General features: G+C 48.1%; 3 protein-coding genes across 4 annotated transcripts; 2 read left to right on the top strand and 1 right to left on the bottom strand.

Moving 5' to 3' along the window:
- The first annotated feature begins 847 nt into the window (after positions 1–847).
- cyc1 (cytochrome c-1) lies at positions 848–5,763 on the top strand. The gene is made up of 7 exons (XM_066702102.1): positions 848–956; positions 2,056–2,246; positions 2,645–2,771; positions 3,628–3,785; positions 4,163–4,323; positions 4,495–4,595; positions 5,184–5,763. Exons 1-7 carry the CDS (start codon positions 876–878, stop codon positions 5,289–5,291), a joined length of 927 nt encoding a protein of 308 aa, XP_066558199.1. The 5' UTR covers positions 848–875; the 3' UTR covers positions 5,292–5,763.
- Positions 5,764–6,126: 363 nt separating this feature from the next.
- ergic3 (ERGIC and golgi 3) lies at positions 6,127–17,022 on the top strand. Of its 2 annotated transcripts, XM_066702099.1 has the most exons (14): positions 6,127–6,249; positions 6,636–6,706; positions 7,339–7,426; positions 7,909–8,028; positions 8,144–8,237; positions 8,520–8,685; positions 8,805–8,862; positions 11,265–11,279; positions 11,978–12,009; positions 12,111–12,207; positions 15,104–15,168; positions 15,483–15,619; positions 15,723–15,778; positions 15,946–17,022. In XM_066702099.1, exons 1-14 carry the CDS (start codon positions 6,162–6,164, stop codon positions 16,023–16,025), a joined length of 1,167 nt encoding a protein of 388 aa, XP_066558196.1. In that variant the 5' UTR covers positions 6,127–6,161; the 3' UTR covers positions 16,026–17,022. The 2 variants fall into 2 exon arrangements, with proteins under 2 accessions (XP_066558196.1, XP_066558197.1); XM_066702100.1 differs by lacking the exon at positions 11,265–11,279.
- On the bottom strand, positions 12,430–13,835 carry romo1 (reactive oxygen species modulator 1). Its single transcript, XM_066702101.1, has 3 exons — positions 13,679–13,835; positions 12,937–13,067; positions 12,430–12,664 (listed from the first exon to the last, which is right to left on the bottom strand). The coding sequence occupies exons 2-3, from the start codon at positions 13,065–13,067 to the stop codon at positions 12,556–12,558; spliced, it is 240 nt and encodes a 79-aa protein (XP_066558198.1). The 5' UTR covers positions 13,679–13,835; the 3' UTR covers positions 12,430–12,555.
- Positions 17,023–17,260: the final 238 nt, after the last annotated feature.

Raw genomic sequence — 17,260 nt, 5'->3', positions numbered from 1 at the left:
TTTCAGCATGCATTTACTGTGCTTCACAAAACTGGACTGGGAGTTAGCCATGAGCTACTATAGGTGGCATCTTAGACAATTAACATGTATAAGAGTATTCCTATAAGCTATAGCAAACCATGGCAACACTATTGTATGTAGATTCATACAGAACTGCAGGAACAGTCCGCCAGCTACAGTTTGCAAGTGACAGGTAACACAAAGACCTGTTCAGTGCAGTAATGTGTGTTTATGATACACCTCAATCCTCACACAGGCACTGAGCAACAAACTCATCAGCACAATGGCCACAGCAGGGGTTGCACTGACACCTGCTGACAGAGAGAGGGATAGTGGGATCAGGGTGTCTTCCCGTCCTTGCGGCCTGGGAGATTCCCTTTATATATAAACAAGTGATGGGGGTGCATTGTTAGTCTGCATGTGATTCTTAATTTATTTGTCATGGATTTGTCGTTGTCGTCCTCCCCTGAGCATTTTTTCCCCCATATTTAAAGTGTTGAGTAGGTTGTGTAAATCAAGGGGGTGGGGGGAGATCCCATTTAAAAGCATCAAAATGTCAGGCTGTAACACAACATAATGTTTCAGTCCAAGGAGGATGAATGCCAGATACTGCCATAGTAAATCAATGTGCTTTCAGTAGGTGTGCCGATTACATATCATTCCTCCCACCCGCAAGGGGGCAGTGTGGGGATATTCAGGCTCTTTCTTCCCCTTTCTTATCAAATTAATTTAAAAAAGACGATTTAAAAATAATATATTTCAATGAGTTCTGAACAAATAATATGGTCAAGGTTGTATTTGAAAATTAAAAGAAAAACAGTTTTGAGCAGGACGGTTTTGTAACTCGGCGGAAGCCCGTTCTTCACAGGCAGAAGATGGCCGCCTTGCGAGTGGCAGTGTTGTCCGGTGCCGGGAGGACTCTCCTCAACACCCCGAAAACCCTGCACACTCCCCGGGTAAGTGGCCCTCCGTGAACGAAACGGGGTGTTTTTTTAAGACGGGGTTGTCGGTCGATCCGCGGTTGAGCCCGGCGCGGCGGAGATGGGGCGCTTTACAGGCAGTGTCGGTAGAGACAAGGTCATTCATGTGGGAGGCAGCCTGGCTCTCTGCGCTCCATAGTGCGGTTCTGGAAATGGACCACTGGGCCATCCGTACTGCGCGGACACCCAGTCGATCTGTTTGCGCTGGTTTGGTTATGTGTTAGTCCTTCGCCTTTCAGTCCGGGTTTGGGCGAGGATTGGGTCGGTAGTAACAAGGGTAGCTGCACGAATGTATTTCACCCGGTCACTTGCTCCATGTTTCTCACATTGTGTATTCTAAGGTGATGCCACCGTGAAGTGGACATAATAGCGCACCTTGCCACGTCCTAGTGTGTGTCATTGCAGCTGCTGCAAGGTTGGGTAAGGGTGGTATAGTCCTGTATGGTGATAAGCATATTTAAAGAGTGGGTACAAATAGTATTTAAGTCTGTGTGAGTAAAGTATAGTGATTGCTAGGTCACAGTGTCATCTTGTGAAGGTTTGGTGATTGATTGATAATTAAGTCGCTATGGTCTATCAGGTCGTAAAAGATGCATCTAAAGTGAACTGAGTTTTTTTTGTATATATATATATATATATATAGTTTATTATTATTTTGATGTACCTTATCATCTTAAGGAGTCATGCTTTTTAAACCAGGTGTTTGTGTGGTTTTCACCTTGTTGATGAGTCCGGGGTGGGGGCTGTAGTTCAATGAGAAATGACCTCATGAGTGGATTAAAGCAGTCGGGGTCTCTGGGAGGGGTTGGGTCCCGCCTGCTGCCCAGGAAGATGTCTGATGACCTTCTCTGTCTAGTGCAGTCCAATGACACAGTCTGGGAACTTGGTCTCCCTTCTGCAGGTAGACTGTCATCTCAGCTCTGTGTTGGGGTGGCTTGTTCCAGAGCCCCCTCCTCCCATTTGCTCTTCTGAATGCCCCATTAATGAATGTTCCCCTTCCTGCTCACGGGTGGCAAAGATATCCCCATCTGCCCTGTCTCTAACCCCTCTCCTCTGCCTTCCTTTCTTCCCACAGGCCAGTATGTCCTTTGCCAGCCTCTCTCGGGGGAAGAGGATGGCACTGTCCACCCTGGGTGTGCTGGCCGCGGGGGGTGCTGGCTTGGCGCTGGCTCTGCACCGCTCAGTCAAGGCTTCTGAGCTGGAGCTGCACCCCCCATCCTACCCCTGGAGCCACAGTGGCTTTCTGCAGTCACTGGACCATGCCAGGTAACCCTCGACCCCGCGCCCCACGGGTGGGCACAGCTGTGGGGCTGCACACATGTGGAATAGTGGAAGAAACGCATAAGTCACTCATTAAGCCATGGAAATTTGGAAAATGGTTTGGACGTGATTACCTGCTCACCTCACATTACCTGTATTCTCTTTCCTCTTGAATGGAGGGCTCTAGTGTTCTCAGTCTGCCTTGCTTCATTGTATATTTTCATTTCATTTTATGATGTTCATGATTTGGGTGATACACCTCATACAGATGTAAAATGCAAACTCAAATCAGTAACTTATGTGCATTATACATGTGAATAATGGCATGTTATAATTGATATTTTTAAGTACAGATTTGCAGGTGTGGAACTGTTAAGTGATCTCTTCATTGTGTGTGTCCCCAGTGTCCGTCGCGGCTATCAGGTGTACAAGCAGGTGTGTGCTGCCTGCCACAGCATGGAGTACCTGGCCTTCAGAAACCTGGTGGGCGTGTCACACACAGAGGAGGAGGCCAAAGCCCTGGCAGAAGAGGTGAGGGAGTGTGTGTTTTGTCTGTGTGCAATTTGTTTTTATTTGCGCTATTCACAGGGTAGTGACAGAGCGTTCTACAGATTGAAAATTAACAGGCAAATAAACCATTTGGCCTACTGCCGTTTTAATTCATTTGTGTGCAGATTAGGGCTGTAATAGACTGCCATGCTTTAATAAGTTGGGCAGCATGCAATAAAACTCCAGCATATATTATGTGCTATGAAAATGGCAGCAAAAATTTGTAAAAAAGGTGTTTAGTTTTGCTCCTTTTAAACGTCAAGTCTCCTGCCTTAAACCATATACAAGTACACTTTTTAAATAAGTGGGAAGCTTATCTCCTTTTAATAATTATAGCCTAGTGGGCAGCAATTAAATACATTAATCTGTACTGTACTGACACCTGCCAGTAGCCCAGTACGCACAGAGAAACTGTCAGCCTACACTGTTGGGTTATCAAATAGCATGCCTGCCTTGAGGAGAAGATACTGAAGGCTGGAGTAAACTTTTAAATCCTGTGGCGAAAGATGCTCTTATCTTAGTTTTAATTGGCAGCACAGATCTCTCCAGACCGTGTTGCATCACGGCTTCAGGAACGGCTTCTGTGTCTGCAGGGCTGTCCGAACACACAGCTGCTTACCGTTTCTGCCCTTTAGTTTTAATAAGGGATTAGAAGGCATATACGAGTCTTAACAAACAAATGTGTGTATATGTAATGTTTTATTTTCTTATTATTTATGCGAACACAAGTGAGGCTGTTCTTGGTCGGCCTGTGTGGCGCCTGGATTTGTGCCTGTGATGGTGGTAGGCGTCTGCTCAGGGGGGTCTGACTGCATGCTGTGTGCTCTGTTCCCTGCAGACGGAGGTGGTGGATGGTCCCGATGAGAACGGGGAGATGTTCACTCGCCCGGGCAAGCTGTCGGACTACTTCACCAAGCCCTACCCCAACCCCGAGGCCGCCCGCGCAGCCAACAACGGAGCCCTGCCCCCTGACCTCAGCTACATCGTCAATGCCAGGTACCACCAGCCCCGCCCTGCTCTCCGGTGGGGTCCCTGGTAACTGCAAGGATGATAGGCATGCCTACAGAGATTACAGAAATAAAAAAAGTTTCTGCCATTGTAAACAAATGCCAGGCAAGGAGGGAAAGCAGGATTAGGCTGTGTGTCAGCTGTGCTGTGTGTGATTTCCTTCCCTTTCCGGCGGTCAGAGGTGAACCTCTTCCAGTTCCACCTGCATTCATTCTGGTCCTTCCAGGTCCAGTTCAAGGTCCAATTCCACAACTGAATGTGACTTGACCCTGGCCCTGCCTGGTGTTTGTCTCCTGGCCTTCACTCCCTCTCACCAAGTTAACCGCTGTCTGATGGCCTCTCTCGCTCTCTCTCTCTCTCTGCAGACACGGTGGGGAGGACTATGTGTTCTCGTTGCTGACAGGGTACTGTGATCCCCCCGCTGGCGTGGAAGTGAAGGAAGGGGTCTACTACAACCCCTACTTCCCCGGCCAGATGATCGGCATGGCCCCTCCCATCTACAACGAAATCCTGGAGTATGATGACGGTACGACATTAGCGCGGCCTGAAACATTCACTGCGCTTTAGTTATTTAATTCCGTTCCCCCAACGGACCCATTTTATGCTTAATTTTTTTTTATACTATCAACTGTCGCAACCCAAAGGTTTTAAAATGCCAGTGTGTGAGTGTCCTCTCTGTGCTCTTGTGCTCCCACAGGCACTCCGGCCACCATGAGCCAAGTGGCGAAGGACGTGTGCACCTTCCTGCGCTGGGCAGCCGAGCCAGAACATGACCAGCGCAAACGCATGGGGCTGAAGGTGAGCGACGCCCCCCCGCCCAGCTCACTGACACGCGCTCACACTCAAAACACACGGCACCGCAGAGCATGCACACCACTGTACACTAGGGCTGTCCCGAAGGGTCCGTTGTTACCTTCGAAGGTTCAAAGCTGCGTTGGTGTTAATTTGCATAATTTAAATGTCACATTAGCTCTTGGTGTATAGATTTGATTGAGAATCCTACTGTTTTACAGGTAATCTATATAAACTAAACCTCTCCTTGTAGTTTAAAGTAAATGATCTCAAAAGGTAATCATGTTTTTATTTATTTTTACAATCACAGAGTTTATGTACAGGTATTTGATTTTACTTGCGTAACAAATTAACCTTCCAGTAAAAGAGCACCTTACTCATGTCCAACTAAAGGACTTATGGATTCATGGATGGAAGTCAGTTGTTTTGAGGTTGTGTGACAACCCTCATCCTCTGTGACTATTCCCTCTAATCCATCAGCCTAGTCTGCACGCTGACAGGGCAGTCTCAGGCAGGTTTTAGTAAGGCGTGGCAGTCAACCGACTCCTTTCGGCTGTGTGCGGCGCAGCCCTGATCCTCCTCTCTCTGTTCCAGGTCCTCATGGGTTCCGTCATCTTTGTGCCGCTGATCTACTACTTGAAGAGGCACCGCTGGACTGTACTGAAGAGTAGGAAGATCGCCTACAGGCCCCCCAAACATTAAGACACCCCCACCTTGCATCTGCCGGACCACAGCATCGCCACTGACGGGCTCCGGCCTCCAGCTGTTCGGACTAAGATTTTAAAATCATTGTGAAATACCCAAAAACAAACATTCTGCTGCGGAGGGAACTAGGGAGGTCTGTTTACATCGACATCCCGGGGGCGCGTGCTCAGCTGACGCCTCTCCCCTCGCCACCTCGCCCCCATCACAGACGGGGCTAAAAGTTGTTTTCCTGTAAGAATGAAATAAATGATTGCAATACGACAACACGTTCTTTTTAAATTGTGTACGTATGGCGTGTTTTGCGTTTCTGTTTAGGCTCCTGGATCATTGGCTGCATCGACTCCTGGTTGCTGCAGTCTTCGTTGGGCTTGTAGGCTGGTGTCATCCTTATGTTAAAGGACCTATACACATTTTTGTGTAAATATTTAAATACCATGGTATGCACAATAAAATTACAAACTTAAACCTACCTGGCTGCTGTTTGCTTCTGTTCTGTGCCGTGAGATCCAGTTTTCCCCTCCAGCTTTGGTTAATTGTTTGAATGATTTGACATTGTATGAATTAAGAAGTTGTTTTAATGTAGCCGTTTGGCATTATAGATTAAAAGTATACCTATATAATTAAACGAAAATGGACACTGTTTGAATTATTCATTTTTAAAACTAAGTAATCCTCTAGGAGGGAGGGGTGAGCGAATGAACATGTCTGAACCCCATGTCCCGGCGTGCACCACGGTTGGGGGCGTGGCAGATGGCCGGCGGTTGTGGAACGAGCCAATCAGAAAGCACAACGTGGGCTCCTTATACCGGAAATAATGCCTCGGAGAGCTTTTGATACTTCCGGGTTGCGGGGCTGGATGGACGAAAGATGGAGGCGCTCAATAAACTCAAGCAGTTTGACGCGTATCCCAAAACCTTGGAGGATTTTAGGATAAAGACATGCGGCGGAGCCACCGGTGAGTCCCGAGACCCGGTGTCCTTGTAGGCGCTGTGCGAGCAGTGGCGGACGCCTTGGTGTTAGTGCTGACCCCGCCAGTGTGTGTACGGGGAGTATAGATGCATTGATACCACAGTGACCAGGATGCATTTGCGTGTGTTTTCATTGTGACCCCGGTGTACCGTTCAAACTCGGTTACAGCGGAGATGACGATATATATATATATATATATATATATATATATACAGGCTGTCTGATTCTCATGGGTTCTCCTTCTCTCCCAATCTCCATATACATGTACTCTCTCAGCATCTCTCTGTATCTCGTTCTCCTCATAGGATTCCATATCACTTTATCCTGTTCTTTATGTTCTCCCTCTAACTGTCCCTCTCTCTCTTTCCCCAGTTACTATCATCAGCGGCCTGATCATGTTGATATTGTTCTTCTCCGAATTGCAGTATTACCTGACGAAGGAGGTAGGTCGGTCTGTCCTGTGTGTCCTGTCTGACCAGTCTGTGTCTGTCTGTCCTGCGCATGTGTGTGGTTAGGAATCGCTGGGTTTAGTGGTAGGGTTACTGTCACGCATGGTCAGTACGTTTGCATACTTTTCCTTTTATTTTTTATGTTGTTGCACATCAGAGCGGTATAGTGGTTTGGTTAATATGCAGTCTTTAAAAACATCAATGGTGTTTTGAGCTCTCCCTTCATCTCCCTCATATTTCCCTGAAATTCATTTAAGAGTCACTGCCAACCCTTATAGTCAGATCTTGTGTGTTGGAGGAGACAGGGTGCTGTAAAATCCTCTGGTGTGACCATGGGCCATACGTAGTGCGTAATAAGAAGTACACGCATCTATTCACATGTAAACTTCGTAAACAAACCTGATAAGAGAATCATAGGTAACTGAAACAGGCAAATACAGAGGGATGACCGGAGCATTGACAGTGTACAGTTACTCCTGAGCGTCACAGCAGAGTTGATAACCTTGGTTGTGTTTTATGTTATTTGTGCATTTTGGATTCTTTTGAATGATGCATTATACACTAACTTATTATTGTTTTTGTTGTTATTTATCTACGCATCTGTTCATCTGCCTGTGACTCTGCAGGTGCACCCTGAGCTGTATGTGGACACGTCCCGGGGGGACAAGCTGAAGATCAACATTGACATCCTTTTCCCTCACATGCCCTGTGCCTGTGAGTCTCCCGTTCTTCACAAACACACGGACTCAGTGAGGCGTCATTATGTATTTGACTGAAATATTTAGAGCAATGCCTGTTGTGAACTAGCCACTGAAGGCGAGGTAGCTTTGGATGCACCAGGAGAAACTGCGAGCAGTTGAGGTTGAGCTTGCCGTTGTGCCTGTATTATAACTGGTACAATTATTTTAATAAATCTTCATACAAGATCTAGTTGCGCAAAATGGTTCTGCCAGGGGTGGCTTTAAAAGCAGACCTGAAGGATTGCATCCTGGGAGTTGAAACAGCTCATGTTGTTCACCAGTTAACAATGCCAATGTCCAATCTAGTAAATAACAAGTTTGGTGAAGTGGTTAGAAACACAGAGGGGGGAACCAAAGCCACAACTCTGTATTGCTCCTGAGGGCTGGGTTTTGGGTGCCACTGCGCCTGTGTTAAGAGGGGATTGGGATGAGTAAAGCACACTCTCTGCCCTTCAGATCTGAGCATCGATGCCATGGACGTGGCCGGGGAGCAGCAGCTGGACGTGGAGCACAACCTGTTCAAACAGCGTCTGGACAAGGATGGCAAGGCAGTCACCCCTGAGGCAGAGAGGCACGGTGAGTAGGCCGGGCCGGAGGCAGGATGGCGTGGCTGCAAGTGTCTTGGGTTCCAGAATGACCACTAATTCATGTCCCCGCTGATTTTTCTCCCGTTCTCCCTGGCCTCGCGCAGAGCTGGGGAAGGAGGAGGGCGAGGTGTTCGACCCCAGCAAGCTGGACCCAGAGCGGTGCGAGAGCTGCTACGGGGCTGAGACCGAGGACCTGAAGTGAGTGGGGCTGGGAGAGCCACAGGGTGAGGGCGGGGGTGTGAACGAGACGAGTGCTTTCCCGGAGGGAGTTGTGAGATGTCCTGCATCCTGACAGGCCTGTGGTGTCAACATCTAGTCTATCTATCCATGTCCATCTGTCCTCCCATGTGTGTCTATCTGTGTGTGTCCGTATGCTCCTGTGACCATCTGTGGACATTTTCCTCTATCTGTGAATGTGTCCATTCTCATGACTGACTGTCCATCTTTCTCTCTGTGTGCGTGTGGCGTCTGTCTGGCCAGGTGCTGTAACACCTGTGACGATGTGCGGGAGGCCTACAGGCGCCGGGGCTGGGCCTTCAAGAACCCCGACACCATCGAGCAGTGCAAGAGGGAGGGCTTCAGTCAGAAGATGCAGGAGCAGAAGAACGAGGGCTGCCAGGTCTATGGCTTCCTGGAGGTCAACAAGGTGACCCACGCTCCCCATGACACCTGGGTTTATCTGCTAGCATTTATACCCTACATTCTTCTGCTTCACTCAGGATGTACCAAGAATGTTGCATTGCTTAAACTCTCTCTCTCTCTCAGGTGGCAGGAAATTTCCACTTTGCCCCAGGGAAAAGTTTCCAGCAGTCCCACGTTCACGGTAAGACAGCCCCCCCTCCACCCAACCCACCCCTTGGCGCCGCTCTCCCTGTCCGCAGGGGTCTGAGGAGCACGGAGAGCTCACGGCACCAGCGTCTGGGCCTCCTGTGCCAGTCTGTCTGCTCTAGCGCAACCTGCTGCCAGTCTGCCAGTAAAGTTCAGTAAAAGTGTTGGTGGTGGGGAGGCATCCAAAACCTCCAAGTCTTGATGCATGTGACAGAGAGAGACAGAGAGATACTATTTTATTTGGTAAAGTATTTTACAATACAGATAAAAACATTCAAAACAAATTTTAATACTCAATATTCTAAAATCACTTATAAATTGTAAAATCTTAAGTGATTAACGTAAACAGAATACATGAACTCAAATAAACAAGTGCATAAAACAACAAAACAAACTTGTGATTAAAGCAAAACTGCAAACCAACAAAAGGGTCAAATACATTGAAAATAACTGACACTTGTCAGGAAAGTGCTCTCCCTGTAAGCCTTCAGCCAGCCTGTATCAGAGACACTTTAAAGTGGCCGCCAGCTTCTAGTCAGTTGTGGGAGTCCAAGGCTCATGTTAGTGCAGGCAGGCAGGCAAGCACCTTAGCCCCCCGGAGACACTCCAGCTATGTGGCTGGTGTGGCTCCCCACACTGGAGAGCACTGTGTGTGTTCAGTAGGAGCCAGAGCTGGTAAGTCCATTCGTCCCTGTTGAGGAGAAGGAAGGGGAGGATGGGAGACGCGGGGCTGTCTCCCCGCCCATCCAGTGTGCTGTTCCATCTCCAAAAGAGAGGGATCTTGGAGGGTGGGGTGGTGTAGTGGTTGGTGGTCTCAGGGCTCAGTTCATCTCCATCTCTGCGGTGCTTGATCATGGCCCTCCTCTTCCTCCTCTTCCTCCGTAATCTTGTGCATGCAGACTCTTTGCTGTTCTGTGTCCGTGCCCCGTCTTCTAACCCAGACCTCTGAGCCCTGTGCTTCAGTGTCTTTCCCCAAGAACTGCTCTCCACTAATTCAGGCTGCTGCTGCTTCCTGCTTTGCTGCCTGTAGTCTTGATATATATATACACATACACTTGTGTGTATGTACGTGTGTGTATATAATGTTTTAAATGGAAACCTCTTCAGTCTTCTGCAGTGTTCGTTCCCTAGTGCGATCTGGTGCCGCTACACTACTATGTGGGCAGGTGGTCAGGCTGTTGCAGTCTGTAAAGTTTAGAAACCCCCGTTGCTGTAGTTTCCCACTGCAGTGTACCCTCTCTGTGGTGTACCCCAATGCACTGCGGTGCTTCAGCCAGCTTGGTCCTCTGATAAAGGCAGAATGACTTGAATGATTGAGTTATTTATTAGATGTTTGCAACACCATTTCCTTTCTCAATGGTTGTGGGTAGCTATGCTAATGACTATAAGGTGCCGGCACTTTGTGGCAGTGTTTCGTGGCTGACTAGTCCGAGCTGAGCTGAGCTGTTGAGCCATTTGCAGCAACCTGTCCTCTCTAGACTCCACACTCGCCTTGCTGTCCAGCCCTGATGCCAAACTCTTAAATGGCTCTGATTGGAGAATCCTTGAAATCGCATAAAGTACGATTTAATCCATTCTGAATCTGAGGGAGTGGGCTGTTTAATTACATTTGTTTTTCGTTTCAGGTGTGCTGCAAATAACGCTGCAATCTCGTTAATCTTTAGCGTCTCTTAACTCCTGTCAAGATTAAGTAACAAGGTACACACAGTCCAGTGACGAAACCACACACTGCGGCCTAGTGCAAGTCTGTCGCGGTGGCTCCCACTTCCTCAGTGATGTTCACAGGGGACTGTCCACTCAGGATGTGACCTGTTCCCCTGTCCTGCCTTGTGGGGAGTGTGGGGGAGGGGTGAGAGAATTCCAGGTCTCTCTTGTCTCCGTCCAGTCCTGTCCTCATAGCATTAACCCGTGCTGCTCCTCGTACCTGTGGGGCAGGCTGATTTAACCCAGTGGGACAGGGGATGGGCTGGGGACATGGGGACAGGGAGTGTGGGATGCAGAGAGGAAACTGGGGACACCTGTTGCCCTGTGAAAGCAGCAGTGCCCTCTAGGGTTTACTGAAGCTGTGCTGTAGCTCTGAAACGAGTGAAACTTTATCACACCCTTGCACAGTGGTCCAGTTTAAAAGTTCCATGTGGCAAAGGGACAGAATGAGGCAAGAACAATATCTATGAATTGCCTCCCTCCCCCTCACAGTCTGGGAAAACTAGCTGGATTGGAGAACTGGGGGAGGGGGTATTTTGCAACGGACAGGTCTGGTCAGGCTGTGCGCAGTAAACCCTGGAGCGGCTCACTGTGCTGCAGGCCGGAGTCCCCGTCTGCCCCCAGAGGTTGCTCACATCTTGTAGTGACCCTTTTTTTTTTTTTTCTTTTTTTTTTCTCTCCTTCTTTCTACAGTGCACGCTGTGGAAAGTAAGTTGACCTTTTTGTTTAGTTTTTCTTTTCTTTATTTAAACACGACTTTGATTGTGCAAGGACAAGAAGGGCAGACTAAACCAAGCCCCATGCTTGTCCTGGGTCCTTTATTTATTTCCTCTGAAGTAAAATCTAAATATCCACCACCTTAAAACACTTCACTCTGCTGAAACCACCTGGATTTGTTAATGGAACTAAACCTAACCAATCAGACCAGATCTTTTAGACTGGTAAGCCAATACCCTGTTACTTAACTGGGCAGAAAAAAATGTGTTCAACCTTTTTAATTGTTGCTTTTGCCTCCTTTGCAAATAACCTGTTTGTCTCACTGCATTCAACCGTCACTCCTCCCTTTGGTTAACAGATCTGGCCTTGAGCACACGCATGCACAGACACACACAACAATAAAGCAACAATCCCAACCACTTCACAGTAGTTCATTCCACTTCCTGTTCTAGCAGGTGGAACCACACGAGAGCTGCTCCCAGGCTGCCAAGCAGAACCCCAGTGTTTCTACCCAGGGAACCACATTCTTAAATGAGCACCTTGCACATTTTCTCACAGCACCCCAAACTGTATAAACTGAAGTATCCCACTACAGTACTGCATAGCTCTCCAGGATGTAAAAGCATGTTTTGTAAATTGTGTACTGCTGGGTTTTGTTTTTCCTTAACTTTTTTTTCGTCTCCTCACAGTTCATGACCTGCAGAGTTTTGGGCTAGACAATGTAAGTACTTTCTCAGTTAACAACCTCCCCCCACCCCACCTCTTTATTTAATGTAAATCTGACACTGAATTGTCATCTTGGTTTCCCTCTACCTACTGCAGATCAACATGACTCACTACATCACACACCTCTCGTTTGGGAAGGACTACCCTGGAATAGTCAACCCCCTGGATGGCACCAAGGTGGACACACAGCAAGGTGAGGAGCATTTCTGCTTTAACAGCGAGATGGGTCCTCACGAGTGTGAGGGTCAAGACCTTCTGCTTCTCATTCCACCCCAGTTCTTAATTATTTAACTGAACAATTAGATATCTGGCCCTCCAGCCTCAGAGCATCTTTTCAGGATCTTTTTACAGCAGTGCCCTCAACCAGGATCCCACCTCCCTGTCCTTCTCCACCAATCACTGTACACAGTTGTGATTATCATCCGTGTTTGTTTTTATTCGTTCCTTTGTTTCACAATTATTTACAGTGAGTACACAACAGGGGAATGGATTTGCTAGGCCTAAGAATCGCGTTTAAAGTGCGCAGATGTGGGGTAGGGTCTCAGCAGCGGATGCCCATTCCGATGGCCATGAACGTCCCAAACGTGCCCCCACTCTGCATCATGGTCTTCCCCACACCTCCCATCAGCTCCCTGCCTCTCATCCCGATCCTGCAGAGGGGGAAAGATAGAGAGGAAGGAACAGAGACGATGCACAGACTGTTAAACTCCTGTTCACCTCAGCATGGCGTTGATCACAGATTATTATAATTATCACATGGGGCCTGGGCCTCTGCAGTGAGGGAAGTGGCCAGTTGCCTCCAGCCCTGCTATAGTGCAGTCTCTGCCTTTAGTGAGCTGCACAAAAGCCCCTGGACCCACTGTCGCCAGTACGTGCTCTTGTTAAATGTAGAACTGCTGGGTCTCAGAGTCCCGGTTCTTACCTGAGACAGGAGAAGGTGCCGAACATGGCCCCTGCCGCCATGCCCACCGCAAAGCCCATCATGAAGCCCATCTTGACCCTGTCAAAGCAGTTGGGCTGGGACTGCCCGTACGGTCCGACTGCCACTGGCATCTGCGCAGGGGGAGAGACTCGTTATTCAATGCAGTCTTGTTTGCAGCTGGTCTGGTCACTGCACCGGTGCACCTCACACCATTATATTTCTATAATTTGAATATTAAACACTGAGTGACGTACACAAGAACAACAGAAAGCAAACCCAGTATTCAACTAACTCAACATTAATGTTATCCTTGGCATTTTTAAACCTTTCATTAAAGGTTTGCTAGTGTTTTATATTCCACTAGGAGCCAGATACGACATTCACACGTGTGCATATCCCGTACACGTAGTTATCTGGCTGTTTGCATTGCATTCAATAGGAAAGGCATACTTTGTAAACTGTGAAAGTATTCCCAGTGTGGCCAGTCCCGGTGAAGGCATCAGCTGCTCGATCACTCTGGCCAGAGTCCCGGCTGCTGCACACTAATCCTGCACGCATTATCCAGCCCTTTTGCTCAAAACAAGCGCAAACTAGTGTGCTCGTTATGAGCGCGTCCTCCAGTCTTGGGCACGCCGCGCTGCAGCCGCTCTTCCATCCGGATCCGTGCAATGTCACCTCGGCTCGGCCTTGAAAACAGCGCCGCGGCGCAGCAGACCCCCGCTCTTCATACATCCCACCTTACCGTGTGTATGTGCGCTGTGTTCCGCCCTGTCGCCGTTAGCAGCGGTTTCTCCGACGTGCTTTTCTTCGCGTCTCTTGCTGACACTCACGCTCCGATAGACAACAGCTTCATCCGCTCTACCAGGACGCCATGCTTTCTGGACAGGAAGTGAAGCCGAGTGTTAAAGGCCAGAAGCAAGCTCCGCGCCTCACCCCCATCACGTGATCTCCCAGTATTGTGTTTTATAATATATTGCGCCCCCTGCTGTTCTCCTTTACTTTTTATATATTTTGCACAATACACTGATCAGCCATAACATTATGACCACCTGCCTAATATTGTGTTGGTCCCCCTTTGCCACCAAAACAGCCCTGACCCGTCGAGGCATGGACTCCACTAGACCTCTGAAGGTGTGCTGTGGTATCTGGCACCAAGACGTCAGCAGCAGATCCTTTAAGTCCTGTAAGTTGCGAGGTGGGGCCTCCATGGATCGGACTTGTTTGTCCAGCACATCCCACAGATGCTCGATTGGATTGAGATCTGGGGAATTTGGAGGCCAAGTCAACACCTTGAACTCGTGATTCATCAGACCAGGCCACCTTCTTCCATTGCTCCGTGGTCCAGTTCTGATGCTCACGTGCCCATTGTAGGCGCTTTCGGCAGTGGACAGGGGTCAGCATGGGCACCCTGACTGGTCTGCAGCTACGCAGCCCCATACGCAACAAACTGCGATGCACTGTGTGTTCTGACACCTTTCTATCAGAACCAGCATTCACTTTTTCAGCAATTTGAGCTACAGTAGCTCGTCTGTTGGATCGGATCACACGGGCCAGCCTTCGCTCCCCACGTGCATCAATGAGCCTTGGCCGCCCATGACCCTGTCGCCGGTTCACCGCTTTTCCTTCCTTGGACCACTTTTGATAGGTACTGACCACTGCAGACCGAGAACACCCCACAAGAGTGCAGTTTTGGAGATGCTCTGACCCAGTCGTCTAGCCATCACAATGTGGCCCTTGTCAAAGTCACTCAGATCCTCACACTTGCCCATTTTTCCTGCTTCTAACACATCAACTTTGAGGATAAAATGTTCACTTGCTGTCTAATATATCCCACCCACTGACAGGTGCCATGATAACGAGATTATCAGTGTTATTCACTTCACCTGTCAGTGGTCATAATGTTATGGCTGATCAGTGTATATGAATGCATATGTATTATTTGTATAGCATGTATATCATATCACTTATTATATGATCATACGTTAAGATCAAGGCATTTGCCACTATTAGTTTAGTATCATTGCAGTTCAGTGTCAACACAGACAGCTGATTACAATGCAATCTGGAGCAGTGGATTCAATGTAGACCACACGACACATTGCTGTGTTCGGCGATATTCTGTCTTGTGGCAGGAGATAATAACTTGTGCTGCTTGTTGTCATTACAGCTTCTATGATGTACCAGTACTTTGTTAAGATTGTCCCAACAATCTATGTGACGGGCGACGGAGAGGTGAGCTGGGGGGGCCTGACAGCAAGCAATTGTGTCTGGGGGGGGCCTGCTTGTGAACGCACATCCATACACACACCCTAACACCATCACAGTCACTGACACCCTAGTATCTGGAGGTTCACACTGTGGCGTGTACACACATCTACAGAATTGCACAAAAACAAACACACACACACACACACCCTGGCCTGCTAGGTATTTTAGTAAATGTATGCAAGGCTTTAATTAAATCAGTGTACATAAAGCATGTCATGTCATGTCATTCTGTATTTTTGTATTGATGTGTGTGTCTGTCTGTCTGTTTGTCCTTGTAGGTGGTGAAGACCAACCAGTTCTCTGTGACACGGCATGAGAAGGTGGCGAACGGGCTGATTGGGGACCAGGGGCTCCCAGGTGTGTTCGTTCTGTACGAGCTCTCCCCCATGATGGTAAAGTTCACGGAGAAACAGAGGTCAGTGAATGTGCATTTTGACATCTGGAAGAAAGAATCTGCTAAATTACTATATGGAATAATCTTTCTTTCTCTCTCTTGTTCCTGTTTTCTCCTCTCCCAGGTCATTCACACATTTCCTGACTGGTGTGTGTGCCATCATCGGGGGGGTCTTTACAGGTGTGTTTCACTTCGGGGTCTCCTCTCCAGGTTTCATTCTGATTTTGGATACATGTGTTATTAAAACACATCTGGAACAGGGAGTCCTGTGTGTTTTAATTACGATGCGTTTTAAATAAGAATTGCAAAGTGCTAATTCAGTGTCTGTGTGTATCTCTGTTTTGCAGTGGCTGGGCTGATCGACTCGTTGATCTACCACTCGGCGAGGGCCATCCAGAAAAAGATCGAGCTGGGGAAAGCCTCGTAGGGCCCCACGGGGTCCACCACACGACGCACATGCCCCCTGCCACTCCCATCCCACAGAGCCGCATAGGTGAGGCTCAGACAGACAGACAGACACCGACCGACCGACAGACAGATGAACAGACAATACACTCAGGTGCCCTCCTGGCCCCCCAGGCCACTCCCCTGCCAGCCCACCTGTCAGCCTGCGTCCCTCACTGCCTCCGCCCCACCGGACACGGAGCAAGATCTCACGCCTCCACGTCCGAGTGTCTCTCGCTTTGATGGTAACTGGGGCCCGAGGGCTGTCTGGTCACTGGACACTTGAACACTTGAGGGACAGTCCGATACTAATGGGGTTAAAGCCTGGAAAAATAGCTTCATGTTTTGTATTTTTTATATTTGTTTTTTTAATTTCCTGCTCATCATCATTGTGCTCTGTCTGTATGTTGTGGAAATGGAGTCATGTTTATTTTTACTATTCATAACATAACTCTTCACGTGTTTAATAATAATAATAATTATTATTATTATTAACCATACAAGAAGATAATAGAAATCATCGATTCATGGAGTGAGTGCTTTTTCGTCTTTTTATCTTGTCAGGAGATTGTGTTTTGTGGCGGGGCAGTGTCACTCGTGTGATGGGCAGACTGCTGTTCTAAGTCAGAGGCGGAACGATGATAGTAATAATTTCAAACAGCATTGAAAAGGACTCCTCTCACGAATTGGGACCCCAGTCCTCAGTTTCACCTCCTTGACCGCCCTGATGCAGTGCCGTTTTGTGAATATATCATTTCTTTACTTTCATGGGTTTTTTGTAATTCTCTTGCTGCTACTGAACGTGTGGTGATTGTGTTTGTCCTGGGAGACTTCCTTATGACTGACGAGCTGTGCGTGTCATCTGGGCTCAAGGAGGTTCGGCCCGTGTCCTCCGGGTGTCAGAGAGATGTATTTATTTTTGTCGACCTGTTATTTCTGAATGAATGAAAACAAGAATAATAAAATCTGTCTGGATTATGCTTTGTAGTTTGTTCAATCTGTGTGCGTGTATGAGAGAGAGAGTGTGATTAGTATCTGAAGTTCGCTCTTTGGGCCACAGAGGGGCGACAGAGTACTTCTCCTAAACATCAAGCCTTGGCGAAGACATGGCGGTGGGACTATTGAAGAGAAGTGCTAAATGTTCATGAGCTGACAGCCATGTGACTCTGGGTGCATCACTGAGCCTCAGTCACATGATTCCTGAATCATCAGAACAAC

Source organism: Amia ocellicauda, chromosome 4 (genome assembly GCF_036373705.1).
Source record: "Amia ocellicauda isolate fAmiCal2 chromosome 4, fAmiCal2.hap1, whole genome shotgun sequence".
In the NCBI taxonomy this organism is placed as follows: Eukaryota; Metazoa; Chordata; class Actinopteri; order Amiiformes; family Amiidae; genus Amia; species Amia ocellicauda.
Note: the sequence above shows the minus strand (reverse complement) of the source record. Positions and strands in the feature narration are given on the sequence as shown.